The sequence below is a fragment of the Polypterus senegalus genome, chromosome 8 (genome assembly GCF_016835505.1).
Source record: "Polypterus senegalus isolate Bchr_013 chromosome 8, ASM1683550v1, whole genome shotgun sequence".
Taxonomy (NCBI): domain Eukaryota; kingdom Metazoa; phylum Chordata; class Cladistia; order Polypteriformes; family Polypteridae; genus Polypterus; species Polypterus senegalus.
In genome coordinates, this window is record NC_053161.1 from 121,246,033 (window position 1) to 121,261,097 (window position 15,065).

A 15,065-nucleotide genomic window follows, 5' to 3' on the forward strand; every position below is an offset into this window, starting at 1 on the left:
GAAACAAGAGAGCTGAAACTGGAGAGGTCACTGTATATACAGTATAAAGAGAGAGAAGGCAACTACAGCTGAAAGTAATTTTGTTTAAAAAAAAAAAAAATGTGATATTTCCAATGTGTCATAAACAACACAACCTGAGTTTAAAGCAGTGGTCTCCATGTTCAGCCTGACAGAACCCCTACTGGCAACTGGTTGTTGTTCCAGCCAAGTTCATAGTCACTGAGTCCTTTAACTTCTGTTTGTTTTTATTGTTTAATTAGGTGGGGTTTTATTCTTCTGTTATTCTGCATTTGGAAAATAGAAAAAATATGAGATTTACATTATAAGAAATTTAGATTTTTTCATATGTCTTCCATAGTTTTATGTACTTAACTCGGATTTTCCAGTTGCATCATGTTTTCACAATATAAAACAAGATTAATTATATCCTTATATTGACAATTAGCAATGAACAAAATATATTTCAGGAGGGCAGAATGCTTCACACTAGAAATGTCCAACCTGGGTTTGCTACATTTAATTGAAACGAGACATCATTTATGTGTGATACTTGGAAGTAAACAGTTGCTTTTAAATAATTACTTTTAAGATTCTCCTCCTTATCATCATTATTTGTATTCTGATTTTCCAGGTGTTCTGGTTATTTAAAACTTTATTTCTTAATAAGCAAACTGTCTTACATTGAAGTAGCTGTAGCCTTCCAGTGTTCAGAGTCATTTCCCTTTTTATTATTAGGAAACAATTAAGAGAGCAAACTCCAAAGAAAAAAAGGCAAATTAATTTAAATTAAAACTGTGGCAGGGAGTTAAGAAATGAAAACTATGGCAAGAAGTCTAATATTTATAAATTTCTTATGAGGGTAAATTTCACTCTTCCCTGCGTGGAGTTTGCATGTTCTCCCCGTGTCTGCGTGGGTTTCCTCCGGGTGCTCCGGTTTCCTCCCACAATCCAAAGACATGCAGGTTAGGTGGATTGTCGATTCTAAATTGGCCCTAGTGTGTGCTTGGTGTGTGGGTGTGTTTGTGTGTGTCCTGCAGTGGGTTGGCACCCTGCCCAGGATTGGTTCCTGCCTTGTGCCCTGGGACCCCCGTGACCCTGTATTTGGATTCAGCGGGTTGGAAGATGGATGGATGGTAAATTTCACATTGCTGTTGTTTTCTGAGGACAGAGAGCATTTTAAGTCTTGTGTCACATGTAGAACACAAAATGAAAGGGAAATAGACATAACCCATTCCACTTTACCACTTCACAGTACTAAAATATGACAGTGCTTTTTAAAATAAAGCTAAAGTAATAAGATAAGAATAAGATCAAATTTGTTTGACATCATTAAATATTAAATTCTATAAAACTGAACCTCAAAATCTATTTAGCAATTTTTATTCTAGGTACAGTAAATAATTCCAGTTAGTAGTGATAGCACTGAAGACAAAAACAAATAAAGATTATTACATTATTGCACAATGAAAAATGAAGTGTTATAGCTCTATTTAAATATGACCTCTATTAGCCCTAAGTACAGGAGTGGGGGGAATGGGCAAATTAATACACTTTAAACAGAGATAACAATATAATTCTGATTAAGATCACTACTCATTCCAATTTATCTAAGGGTTATTATGAGGTGCAGTTAATATTAATGAAAATCTGAAAAGCAAGTATTGGGAAAAAATTACTTTCTTAATGTCATAGCTTTATCTTTTCTCTTTTCAATATGTTATGAAAAAAACATAAAATTCTTATTTAACCCAATAGCTTATTAATTGCTGTTTAAACACTTCTAGTAGATTGGTTTAATTATATAGATACTTGCATTGGAACTTGTTTAATTGTTTGAAAAGTGAACACCTTATTTTAATTATTAAACAAAACACTTTTTTCTTATGCCAATTGACACATGACCACATTTTCCCCTGTTTTGGCAAATTTTTGTTCTTGATTTTTACTTGTAACTCTTCCCATTTTCCTCCATATTTCAAGATGGCTATCCATAAGTGGTCCTCATGCTCGTTTCATGCATGCTTCATTTCACAGGGGCATGTGCACTGACGCGGTGTCCATTCATCCTACAAAAGGAACTCCTAAACACTGAGACTGTCAGCTTTATTTAACTGCTTAAGTTGGCAGATGCTGTCTATGTAACTTTTTCAATTTTTTGCTTTATTTGTGTTCCTTTTTGCTAGGACTGTGATATTTTTATTTCAGTAGTGTTATGGCTGGACTTAGCCTGCGCTAAAAATAGTTTTTTGAGTTAGAAGAGATCAGAAGCATAAAATATGGTAACTTAGACTGAAACAATCCATCCATCCATCCATTTCCTAACCCGCTGAATCCGAATAGGGTCACGGGGGTCTGCTGGAGCCAATCCCAGCCAACACAGGGCACAAGGCAGGAACCAATCCCGGGCAGGGTGCCAACCCACTGCAGGACACACACAAACACACCAAGCACACACTAGGGCCAATTTAGTAACGCCAATCCACCTAACCTGCATGTCTTTGGATTGTGGGAGGAAACCGGAGCGCCCGGAGGAAACCCACGCAGACACGGGGAGAACATGCAAACTCCACGCAGGGAGGACCCGGGAAGCGAACCCAGGTCTCCTAACTGCGAGGCAGCAGCGCTACAACTGCGCCACCGTGCCGCCCCGACTGAAACAATGTTAGAACAAAAAACAAGAGAAGGCAAGATAGTCAAACTGAGCCAATGGACTAAACCAAAGGGGCACAGAAAAGTTTTTCAGATATCAAAGCTAAAAGAGTAAGTTTTACACTAATCAAAATAAATTTGACCACATGCAATGGTATTCTTTTTCTATTTATCCTAAACCTAGAATGCCATGCAAGCTGTGCCACCATCTTAAATAGTGGTGACCATGTGCTATCATCCTGCATAGAAATAGGTACACAAAACAGTTTCACTCCCAAACAAATATTGCAAAGTAGTGGCAGAAATGGCACAAACAAAATGGCAGTGAAATGCTGTATCACAAATAATGCTAAAAAAACAAATAAGCAACATACAAACATATAATAACTAAAAATGACGGCATGTGTAGACAAAAGAGGCAAAAGTAAGTTTTATCAGGTAGGAGCTAGCCATGTAGATAGGCAAATATTTCTGACCATGTAGCATTGGGTAAGCAAAGCAACCCCTTGTTGACTCTTACAAAAAGGCCTCTTTTATTTTAACAACACAGGCTTTCTCCAAATGATATCTCATCTTACATGCCATTTCTATGTTGTCTTTGTTGTTGCAAAAATGAACTTTATGACTAATCAACACAATTATTTTTAATCAGTTTTGGATTTTTAGGCAATATTAGTGTACCTGCTAGAATAATTAGTAGATGACATAACAATCGAGAATTTTAAGTGACAATTTGATGAACTTTTAAGTTATTTAGTATAAGAATAACTGACAAAATTAGTAGTAACTGTGGAAAATGTATAGTTGATTTTGATGATCTTTAGAACTAAGCACTAGTAAGTCTTTTGTATCTCATCATATGTACAATCTATGCACTGTAAAGTAAATAAGAAATGTGCATGAAGTGTAGGATATGGTTAGGACAGCATTTTATGTATCAATTGATTTCATTCTGTGAAATGGTTTAATCCACTTTTTAGCTCCTGAGATCTTATTTTTGTAAGAATCTTGCTTGTCAGAAATTACATCCATGAACTATTGCATTATAGTCCAGTGAAAACCCTGATAATACTCAATGCTTTACATAATGTACTGTGTTGTGATATTTAGAAGCTGTAGTTGTCACATGCAAAGATCAGTTCTTCTTGTTATTGTTGCTATTGGTTCAGTTTTAAACTTAATAAATAAACTCCTTATACATCTATCAGTTTTGATCTACTTTGGCCAGATTAGTGATAATTAATGACTTAGATTCTTCCTTTCATTGCTCAGCTTTTATATCTTTCACTTTAAGGATTTCAATTCACATGCAGGGATATGGCTTTCCTTCTTGTCATCATGAAAACTAAGTCATTAAGCTTATGGATAATCAAGCAAGTGTGTAACAAATAAGCAACGATAAGTTTGTTCCTAGAAGTCAAAATTTGCATTCCACCCAGTAGAGCAAGTTTCAAATCTGCCCACGCCCCTCCCTCTGTGCCTCACATAGTTCTTTGGCAACACATAACTTATATGCACAGACTTCAAAGGAACCTACTAGACAGGATGTCTTTAGACAGCAGAGGCAGAACTTTAGCCAAGTCGTTGGCATGGCCAGTTCTTAATCAGTACCCCAGTGGGTTAAGGCAGAAAAAACATCTGAAGCAATCCAGAAGAGAGCTCAGATACAGAGAGGCTCACATTTCTGATGATTTTGGTGTCTGGGTGACTATGCAGCCATCAACACAGGTGGGAGGGAATTCTTTCACACCTCTAATATAACCGATGCAAGAATTTCACACTAGTGTTGTAACATGTATGCTTGTAACAATTACCTATTAATTAAAAGAAAAAAATGAAATTTTAACATTAAAGTATACATCATCTAGAAAAGGAATGCTTATAAGTACTTAAAATAATCAATTTAAAACTACCTACTACTAAAATTAAAACATGACATAACTTAATTTGTTCTTGAATTTAGTATATTTAAACCGAATGAACATTGATATTCTAAGTAATCTAATGCTTCAAGATTGTTAAATCACTTTAAAAAAAATAAATATTATGATTATAATGCATTTATTGCTAATTTAGTAAATGAATTGAGTGTCTTTTTAATGAATTAAACAGTGTTGCTTTTATCTGTAAAGATGGAACAACCACTTATGAAAACTAAAAGGTTCCTTTTTTCAGAATATAGTTAAGGTTACAATATTTTATATCTTTAGAGGCAGCCTATTAGAACTGAAATATTTATGTGTGTGTAGAACATTTCTATGCAGTATATGTCTGATTTACACTAAATGTTATTTATTTTTACTACAATTATTCATTTGTTTATTTTTAAATTATTATTTTTGTCCACACTTATTGGTACTGGGTTGCACCTTTAAACGTAATTGAATATTTACATACATTTATTAGTCTAATACATTTTCAATTTGCTAAATGCTATTTGGTAAAAAATATATATAAATGTTATATAGAGATAATCTATTACCTGAAGCCTTACTGACTACAATATAAATTGCAGACACGGTACTTGTTACAGTTTTACTGTATCTTCTTCTGGGAGTTGCAGAATTTAAGAGTGTGTAAAAGTTAATAACACAATAAATCAAAGAATGAAATAGGAGAATGTGTTTTGAACCCTGGCCCATTCACTGCCTGTGTGGAGTTTGCACATTATTTCCATGTCTGACAGGTCAGATTGACTGTCAAGTGTGTACATATGTATGTCTGGCTATGGACTGGCAACCCGTTCAGGACTCATTTCTACCTTGCACCTGATGTTTTTGGCATGGGATTTGACTCCTCTATATCCCTAAAAAACACCTGAAGATTTGCTGCTGTCAAGGTCTAAATATAAACTGACTTTAGTTTTTATTCAAGTGTTTATCTTATTTGTTCTAATTCATTCTCCAGATGTAGCAGAATATTTCATTTATTATTATTCACTGCCAGTTCCTTTTCTCTATAATTCAACAAAAATGGTGAAAATCTTTTCAGATAAAATCAAGAAATCCCCTGTGTATAAAAATTGTAATACATTGTTAAACATGTTGTGTGCCTGCAGCTATCAGCTTTAATTACATAAGAAAATAGTTGTGGCTTTATATGCTTTAAACTATGCAGGACATTTAAAATTATCTGTCACCAAGGCCACTCATCAAAATAATATCCAAAAAGCACAGACACACATCTCTTGCTGGGCAGATGTAATTACAGTTCATTTTGGCAGTAGCTGCTTTTTCCCATAGCAATGTCACTTTGCAGGCAGTCTTATTCGTGGAACAGACATAATTGTTCTTTCTGCTCTCTGGACCTTCACACTTTAGTTTTATCACTGGTGTTTGCTTTTCTGTAATAGGAATGTGTCACCAGCTTAGCAGCTTTCCCTCAAGAGGCTTTCAGCTGAAGAGTACACCTCTGCATAGTGCATGTATGATTAAAAACAGATTGATGGTTTATTAACTTTTTTTCTTGGATCAATACTTCATGCTGTATTTGATGTGACAAACTATAATTTACTGAGATATTACCTGAAGACATATGATTTTGTTGTTGCCAAATATGAATGAATAATAACAATACATGTAATAACAAAAATAGGAAATTTGACAAAAAAAACATGAAGCAATTTTCATATAACACAGACTGCAGAGTCTCTATGGATAAGCATATGCATGAAATAAGCATGCTTCATTTTTTAATACCAGCTCAGCTAATAAGTCCTGCAGTGTTGCATATACTGTGTTTAAATTCTGCCATGTGACCTTTCTTTCTACAGTTTGCACATTCTCCTGAGGTTTGCATGGGTTTTCTTCTGAATACACCTGTTTTTCTCAAAGTCAGTCAGGTGTGTTTGCAACTGTGAATTTCCACACTGTAAGGGAGTCTAATTGTGTGTGTGTATTCCCAATCTGGGCCCCAGATCTGCTGAGGTAGGCACCTCCCTGTGCTGTTGCACAAAAAACATGAAAAGCATTACTTTACTTATCTGGATGATGCCTTTATACAAGGTGACTTAAAACATTTATAATGCAATCGGTTACATTTCTTTTTGTTTTCCAATTAGAGCAAAGGCAGGTCAAGTGTCAGTAGTGGGATTTGAACATACAACTACAGGCTTTGAAGTCCAAAGCCTTAGCCACTACAACACACTGCTGCATTATAGGAGGACCTCAGTGGTGAAACAGCATCCTTTATAAACCCTCCCACTTAAATGATCAGTCAGGGACATACCTTGTCAAGCAATTTAGGTTCAGGTCAAAAATTGAAAGATTTCACAAGTGTAAAATTCTGTATGATTAATTCTTCTTTATCTCAACATTGTAGCCTTAAAACTGGATTGCAGAAATATACAACGGTAAAAGTGATTAGCTTAAAAGTTTCTGCAGAGTTTTATTGTACTAATAGTCAGAATGATAGTGGAACGTACATCAAATACATACAGCCATTTTTGCATACAAAAACCATACATTTCCTTGATATCACCACACTACCTGAAATATTACATTCATGTTTCATTACTAATGATATACAAGAATGTATTTTTTGTCATTTTCATTTACTTTACACATGAGTACTTTGCATTACGTTTTTTTGAAGAAAACTCAGGGGTGGAGAGCAGTACTGCTGTTTTGCTGTTGTAAGATGGGGCACAGCAGTCATGCAAACTGTGTTTCTACTAGGAAAATCATTGTCTGGGCTTGGCGGGAGAGGTATCAAATGCATACATATTGTATCAAAGCACACTGCTTGCCTGCACCAGCCCAATTAATTTGTGCTAATTCCATTGTTATTTTAGGTAGCCCAATATCCTTAAAATGAATATGTTCACTTTTGCAGCACTAGAATAGTGATATTATGACTCTGGCAGGATTGCTATTAAAATTGGCTCCCCTGAAGCTGCTCAGTTAAATGATGGAATGCCACTTCATATTGCTGTCTCAGTGTTGATGTCACTCCCAGGTTGGTGCTCCTTGTCAGCCAAGTTATGTAGTACTCCTTTTGAGAGGTAACCCGACCTAGTGACCACTTGAGAGTACTTGTAAAAGTGCACAAACTCTTTGTAACTGTGAGGTGGTCTTCTCTTCTGCTGCAATCTTGCAACCATTGACACAGTCTTTCCAGGGTTGGTTCTAGGCTTGGCTCTTTTATCAGTCAGATTGTAAGTCTTCTCCCCCATCTCACCTCTGCCCACTTATGTAGCACTGCGCAGTCTCTCTTTTAGGTAGCTTGCTATCCTTAAAAGGAACACTTATTGTAGGAGATCATGCAACTGTGTCAGGCTCACTGTTGTATAGGCTGCCTTAAAGCTGGCACTGAAGCTGATCATTTGAATAATAGAATGCCAGCTCATACTGCTGCTGAACCAATGCAGATGTCATCTCCAGACCAACACTGTTATGATCCAGATAAAAACAAATTTTTCCTGCTCTATATAAATTTTTGTTTCAGGGTTATCTGACATTTTGGAAGGCTGCGAATATCAGGCAATCTTCCATTATGGCTACTTTTATATGGTACTGTAAAGTCAACAGACATGTTAGTAATTATTATGGATACACTTTTGTTTTACCTTAATACCATTTTGTTCATTTGTGGTCTCATTGCCACAATATGATACTTGGTTGGTAAGGGACATGTCACGGCAGCCACACAGTGTGACATAATTAGCACAACACTTTAAAAGCAGGATTGTTGTTGATTAATTTTCAGTGTGTTTGAATTTTTTTTAATTACCAAGCCTAACCTTTTTGTTTTTGGTGCCCAATATTTAATTTGACCTTTGCTACATTTTAGTTTCAGTCAATTTAAATTTTAGGCCAGCTTCATTTAGTTTGGTAGTTTGAATTTAAAAAGTACACAGGCTTTGTCTATGCTACTACCCAGCTGAACTGCTAGCTTTTTGGTCTGGCACTTTAAGATATTTTTTCCTTCTATCTTTATCCACAATGTCACAGTAGATGCAGCGTGTCAGCTCCATTACAATACACACAATTTACCAATCAAAAATATATATTTTCCTTACCACCAGAACATACAGGTTACTTGTCTTATTTTGATGAAATATAAACTAGAAATTCATAAAGTGGTGATAGCTATAAATAAGTATGCCCAAGATATAGTCTGCATTTTACAGTGTCTGCAACCTAAATGTGTTCCTCTGAACTAAATTCCAATATAAAATTGCATTGATAAATACAATCATGGCAGATGAGCAATGAGGAAAGGAATTGTGGCATCTTTCTGGTGATGTACTTGATGTACTATATATATATATATATATATACAGTGGGTACGGAAAGTATTCAGACCCCTTTCAATTTTTCACTCTTTGTTATATTGCAGCTATTTGCTAAAATCATTTAAATTAATTTTTTTCCTCATTAATGTACACACAGCACCCCATATTGACAGACAAAAAAAAAGAATTTTTGAAATTTTTGCAAATTTATTAAAAAAGAAAAACTGAAATATCATATGGTCCTAAGTATTCAGACCCTTTGCTCAGTATTTAGTAGAAGCACCCTTTTGAGCTAATACAGCCATGAGTCTTCTTGGGAAAGATGTAACAAGTTTTTCACACCTGGATTTGGGGATCCTCTGCTATTCCTCCTTGCAGATCCTCTCCAGTTCTGTCAGGTTGGATGGTAAACGTTGGTAGACAGCCATTTTTAGGTCTCTCCAGAGATGCTCAATCGGGTTTAAGTCAGGGCTCTGGCTGGGCCATTCAAGAACAGTCTCAGAGTTGTTGTGAAGCCACTTCTTCGTTATTTTAGCTGTGTGCTTAGGGTCATTGTCTTGTTGGAAGGTAAACCTTCGGCCCAGTCTGAGGTCCTTAGCACTCTGGAGAAGGTTTTTGTCCAGGATATCCCTGTACTTGGCCACATTCATTTTTCCCTCGATTGCAACCAGTCGTCTTGTCCCTGCAGCTGAAAAACACCCCCACAGCATGATGCTGCCACCACCATGCTTCACTGTGGGGACTATATTGGACAAGTGATGAGCAGTGCCTGGTTGTCTCCACACATACCGCTTAGAATTAAGGCCAAAAAGTTCTATCTTGGTCTCATCAGACCAGAGAATCTTATTTCTCACCATCTCCTTCAGGTGTCTTTTAGCAAACTCCATGCGGGTTGTCATGTGTCTTGCACTGAGGAGAGGCTTCCGACAGGCCACTCTGTCATAAAGTCCTGACTGGTGGAGGGCTGCAGTGATGGTTGACTTTCTACAACTTCCTCCCATCTCCTGACTGCATCTCTGGAGCTCAGCCAAAGTGATCTTTGGGTTCTTCTTTACCTCTCTCACCAAAGCTCTTCTCCCCGGTAGCTTAGCTCGGCCGGACGGCCAGCTCTAGGAAGGGTTCTGGTCGTCCCAAACGTCTTCCATTTAAGGATTATGGAGGCCAATGTGCTCTTGGGAACCTTAAGGGCAGCAGAAATTTTTTTGTAACCTTGGCCAGATCTGTGCCTTGCCACAATTCTGTCTCTGAGCTCTTCAGGCAGTTCCTTTGACCTCATGATTCTCATTTCCTCTGACATGCATTGTGAGCTGTAAGATCTTATATAGACAGGTGTGTGGCTTTCCTAATCAAGTCCAATCAGTATAATCAAACACAGCTGGACTCAAATGAAGGTGATCTCAAGGATGATCAGAAGAAATGGAAAGCACCTGAGTTAAATATATGAGTGTCACAGCAAAGGGTCTGAATACTTAGGACCATGTGATATTTCAGTTTTTCTTTTTTAATAAATCTAAAGCAATTTAAAAAATTCTTTTTTTTTGTCTGTCAATATGGGGTGCTGTGTGTACATTAATGAGGAAAAAAATTAATTTAAATGATTTTAGCATATGGCTGCAATATAACAAAGAATGAAAAATTGAAGGGGGTCTGAATACTATATATATATTATATACTATAATAACTATATATATAGTTACAGACAGGGGGCGCTGTCATCCTCTTGAACCCTGACATTAGACGCTAGACACCAGGTAAAAGTCCAAAAGTTTGACTTTTTATTAATAAACCCTCCTCTCCACAATACTCATTAACCAATAAACAATAATCAATAATACACAATCCTCCACTCCCAGACACGTTGCCACCTAGCTCAGCTCAACGTCTGGGATTTCCCACAGTCCTTTATAGTGCGTGACCCGGAAGTGCTTCTGAACCCTGAGTCCATGTGACTTCCTAGCACTTCCGGGTCAGATCAAAAGTCTTCTTTTCATCCCGGAAGTACGTCATTCCTCCTGTCACTGTCACTAAGACGTACTTCCAGGTTATAGGGCACGTACAAGTTTCTGGGCCTCCTAAAGCATCCTTTGTTGGCCCCCAAAGGTATCCAGCAGGGCTGTAAAGCAAAACTCCACTGTCCATGATTCACTGCTGGCATTCGGGGCGCCAAATATATATATATATACTAGGGGGCTTACCCACTGCTTGCTTCACTTGTCAAACCCTCCGGGCTGCACTACGCGCCAGCCACTTCGCATCTCTGCTGCTCGTGTTGTGAAGAGGGGGGCTGAACGCACCCCAAGGAGACACAGTCGCTCCTCCGAAACCCCCTTTTAAACAGTGGTACAATGGGAATCAAATACAGTTTTTTTTACTTCCTCTTTGCTCAATCAGCTGCTGGCTTGTTGCTACTACCGTGCCACATGATCTGCATCTTTCACAGTACTTTTTAAAAGCTTGTACAGCTGCTGTCTTTATCATCTACTCTTTGTCTTTTATTTCTGGCCCCGGGCTTGGTTAAATCTGTTGGCACAAAAATCTTGTCTCGTTTTCTCGCAGGACGTGAGTTCTTGATATTTTTTTTACTTTATAATTTACAAACTGAATAAGAATCTGAAAATCTAACAACATCAAATTAAAGTTTGATAAATTCTGAAAAGAATGGTACCAAACATATATATGTAGGTTTTAAAATAAGCCTGATTTAAAGAGTGACAAAAAAGAGACATAAAAAGTCACATAAAATCGTTGCACAAAATTGTTGCACTTTTAAGCTTAGGATTTTATTTATATATATATATATATATATATATATATATATATATATACCAGATGTGTGTGCCATGAATTTAAACAGAAGAATAAATGGGTTCAACCTTCAACCGACTGGTAATAAACTGCCAAGGAATAATAACATTTCATATTATTTTTAGGTTAGAATTGCACACGTCATTGTTATAAATGCTAAAAATAACCTTTTATTAATAAAGAAGTGCATGTTTATTTAGCTAAATGTATTATATTTTTGGTTACTAAAGTAATTAACTTTTTTTACCTAAATACTTAATTCTATTTAATGACATATCTGATACCTTTGTATTTCTACTTTTAATATATGATCAGCTTAGTGCGCATCTGTTCAAAAGTAAGTAGGATCTTTAAAATCTAAAGCACAAAATAGATATTTCAATTGATTGTCCGATTCTCATGTATACTTTGATTTAATGAGTGATTTGTTTCTTTTCAACATTTCAGGCACATCTGGTTGCTGCTTTTGAAAAGAGCCTTAGCAACATGACCTTTCGTTTACAAAGCTTGACAATGACAGCTGAGCAAAAGGTAAGTATTGCCACAGCTGAATTATGTTATTGAAAAAGCTTTGCCTTTCCTTGACTGGAATAGAAAAAAAAATGATGAAAAGTTTGTCATATTTTGAAACCATTATAAAAAGTAAAGGATACATATTCTAAAAGAACACGGGCACTTTTCGGAATATTCACGTTATGACACAGTAATGCTTCAGAGTAATCACAGCTTCAGAGACCCAGATTTGATTCCTGGATACTGGCTGTGTGGTGTTTTCATGTTTTGTTGTGTCCATATTGGTTTTCATTGGGTACTTCAGTTTTCTCCCATATCCTACTGGCATCCAAATAATTTATGAAAGCAGAATGCAGCATGTAAAGTTTTTCAGTATTAATGTGTATGTGGGGGTACTGAAGAAATCGCCTCTGGCTCTTTACAGTCCTGCAATGAAAAAAAAATATACAATGGGTATCTCTCATTGTTGTTGTTGTTGGTTTTTTTTAATCACCACTATGTTGTCTTCAGAAAGTACCCATACTTTCTTTTGGTCTTCTTTCTTCTATAAAAAAGATGTTCTTAGCTGAAGAAACTGCCTTGACAGAGATTAGCACTATCAGAATCTCCCATAGCCCTTCTGCTACAACACTCAGAGAAAATGCAGATTTGCCTGAAATGATAGTTTATTAATGTTTCTCTTAAACCTTCCTTATAAATTAAAAAACTCAATACCATATCTTAATACAGTTTTGTTGTGATATTTCTGTTCCAGATGCACCATAAACTCACTTTTCTCCATAATTTGGATTATTTGTTTGATTCCTTTCTGCAATGTAATAGTCCCCAAGCTTTCGGTGAATGACAGATGATAAATGGTGACCTATGTGTTTTCATTATGTGTTCCTTTCATCCTTGTCAACTTGTAGCTTTCCTGCAAATGGAGACAGAATGCCTTTCTGAACAGAGAGTCCCTGATTCATCTCACCTCCTACTGATTAGCCCCCTAATGCCTTGGCAGGACCTGGAAACTGCTCAGCCTGCAGCTCACCATGAGCAAACCCCTACAATTACACATTATAACACATAGCAATCATTTTTTTGAGTTAGGCTATAATCAATCCATCTGTTATTAATCTTAATTTGCACCACACTTAGTTTACAATTAATTGTTTATAAATAAAAAAAAATCATGCTATTTTCAGGAATAACTTTAATAGGAATGCTCTTTTAATGTGAATGTTCATTATAATAAAATTGGTGGGAAGGTTAGGTAATGATGAATTTTGAACAATGTAGGTATTTTTTCTACAGAAGCACAGTGGTGTAGTGATTAGCACTGCTGCCTTACTGATCCAGCATCCTGGGTTTGAATCTAGTATGTGTTTTGTTTCTGGATGTATTCTGCACCTTCTAAACAAATCCCCAATTATTTTCTTTTATTTGGGCACTCCAGTTTTCCACACCATTTTACTAAAGACTGTAAACTCTAGTTATATTCCTGTGTTCTGCTGTCTGTATAAATAGACCTTGAAAACAGGGATGGTTTGTACCTTGTGCTTGAAATTGTCAGGTTAGGCTTCAGACCTCCATAACCTTGAATGGGGTTTGAGATTATTATATTTGGTATTTGGTAGAGTTTATTCATGCCCAAGGGGAATTTGTCTTTTCGTGTGACCTTTAGGGGTTGGATCGCAGGGTCAGCCATAATACCGCACTCCGGAGTAATTTTAAGGTTAAGAGCCCTGCTCAAGTGCCCAACAGAGGAGGATCCCATCTGGCAGTAACAGTATTTGAATCAGCAACCTTACGGGTTATAGTGCAGGTCTCTAGCATCAGAGCCATCACTCCCCCTATTATATTATACTAGCAAAATACCCGCACTTCGCAGCGGAGAAGTAGTGTGTTAAAGAAGTTATGAAAAAGAAAAGGAAACATTTTAAAAATAACATAACATAATTGTCAATATAATTGTTTTGTGACTGTTATGAGTGTTGCTGTCATCAAGGATTTGATTATCATTATTTCTTTCAATCAGGTTCATATTTGGAGGATGTGTTGTGTTCAAGTCATATTCTATGTTTGTCAACCGTTGTAAAGATAACAGGTTTCATTCATCGAAGTGTTCACTACCCAAATTGGTACTTGTGAATCTAAGTTTATTAAGTTGTGGATTTGCCTGCGAGTATTTAGCGGCAGCGTGTCTATGAACTTAATTTAAACTTAAGCTTTAGACCTTGCTTTCCTATTGATATGTCTACAAAGGCTTGTTCAGCTTCAGAGGGTTGTCCCTTTCTTACTGTATCAATAAACAGCTCATCTTCCTCTTTATCTGAGACATCACACACTGCATGCATGGGTTAACCTTTCCCAGTCCTGCAAACTTTAGCGAAGTGGTTCAATTTACAACATTTTTTACACTGTCTTCCTTTAGCTGGACATTGACTTTTTCCACCGTGTCCTTTGTTTCCGCAGTAGCTGCTTGTATGCGTCACTCGCTTCCTATTCTTTTGCTGCCTTCTCAATTGTGTAATGCGTTTTTTGTTCAGCGCTCTTTGGAGCTCTTGCTTGTTGTCTGCGTACTGCGTTCACAGTCAGTTCACGTGAGCCGCTCAGAGTACATACATCGAAGGTTCTCAGCTGTGCTTGTGCTATCTCATGCAATCTTGCGATGTCCACGGCTTTATTTAATGTTAGCTCAGACCCGGCACTTAAAAGTTTCTCTCGCACTTTTGCTGAGTTTGTGCCAAACACTAGTCTATCCCTGACCATCTCATCTTCGTTTGCATAAGCACAGTCCTTCACCAGCAATTTTAACTCCGTTAGAAAGTGATCAAACGTCTCATTTATACCCTGCGTCTTCTCGTTAAACTTGTATCTTGCA

The 15,065-nt window shown here is 36.7% G+C and overlaps 1 protein-coding gene across 9 annotated transcripts in view; it reads left to right on the forward strand.

The window, feature by feature from the left end:
• nav3 (neuron navigator 3) overlaps positions 1–15,065 on the forward strand; it is a 544,841-nt gene that overhangs the window by 471,095 nt on the left and 58,681 nt on the right. For all 9 annotated transcript variants that reach the window (XM_039761717.1, XM_039761722.1, XM_039761719.1 and 6 more), the window contains one exon: positions 12,137–12,220. In XM_039761717.1, coding sequence (XP_039617651.1) covers positions 12,137–12,220 — 84 coding nt within the window. The remainder of the gene's footprint in view (positions 1–12,136; positions 12,221–15,065) is intronic.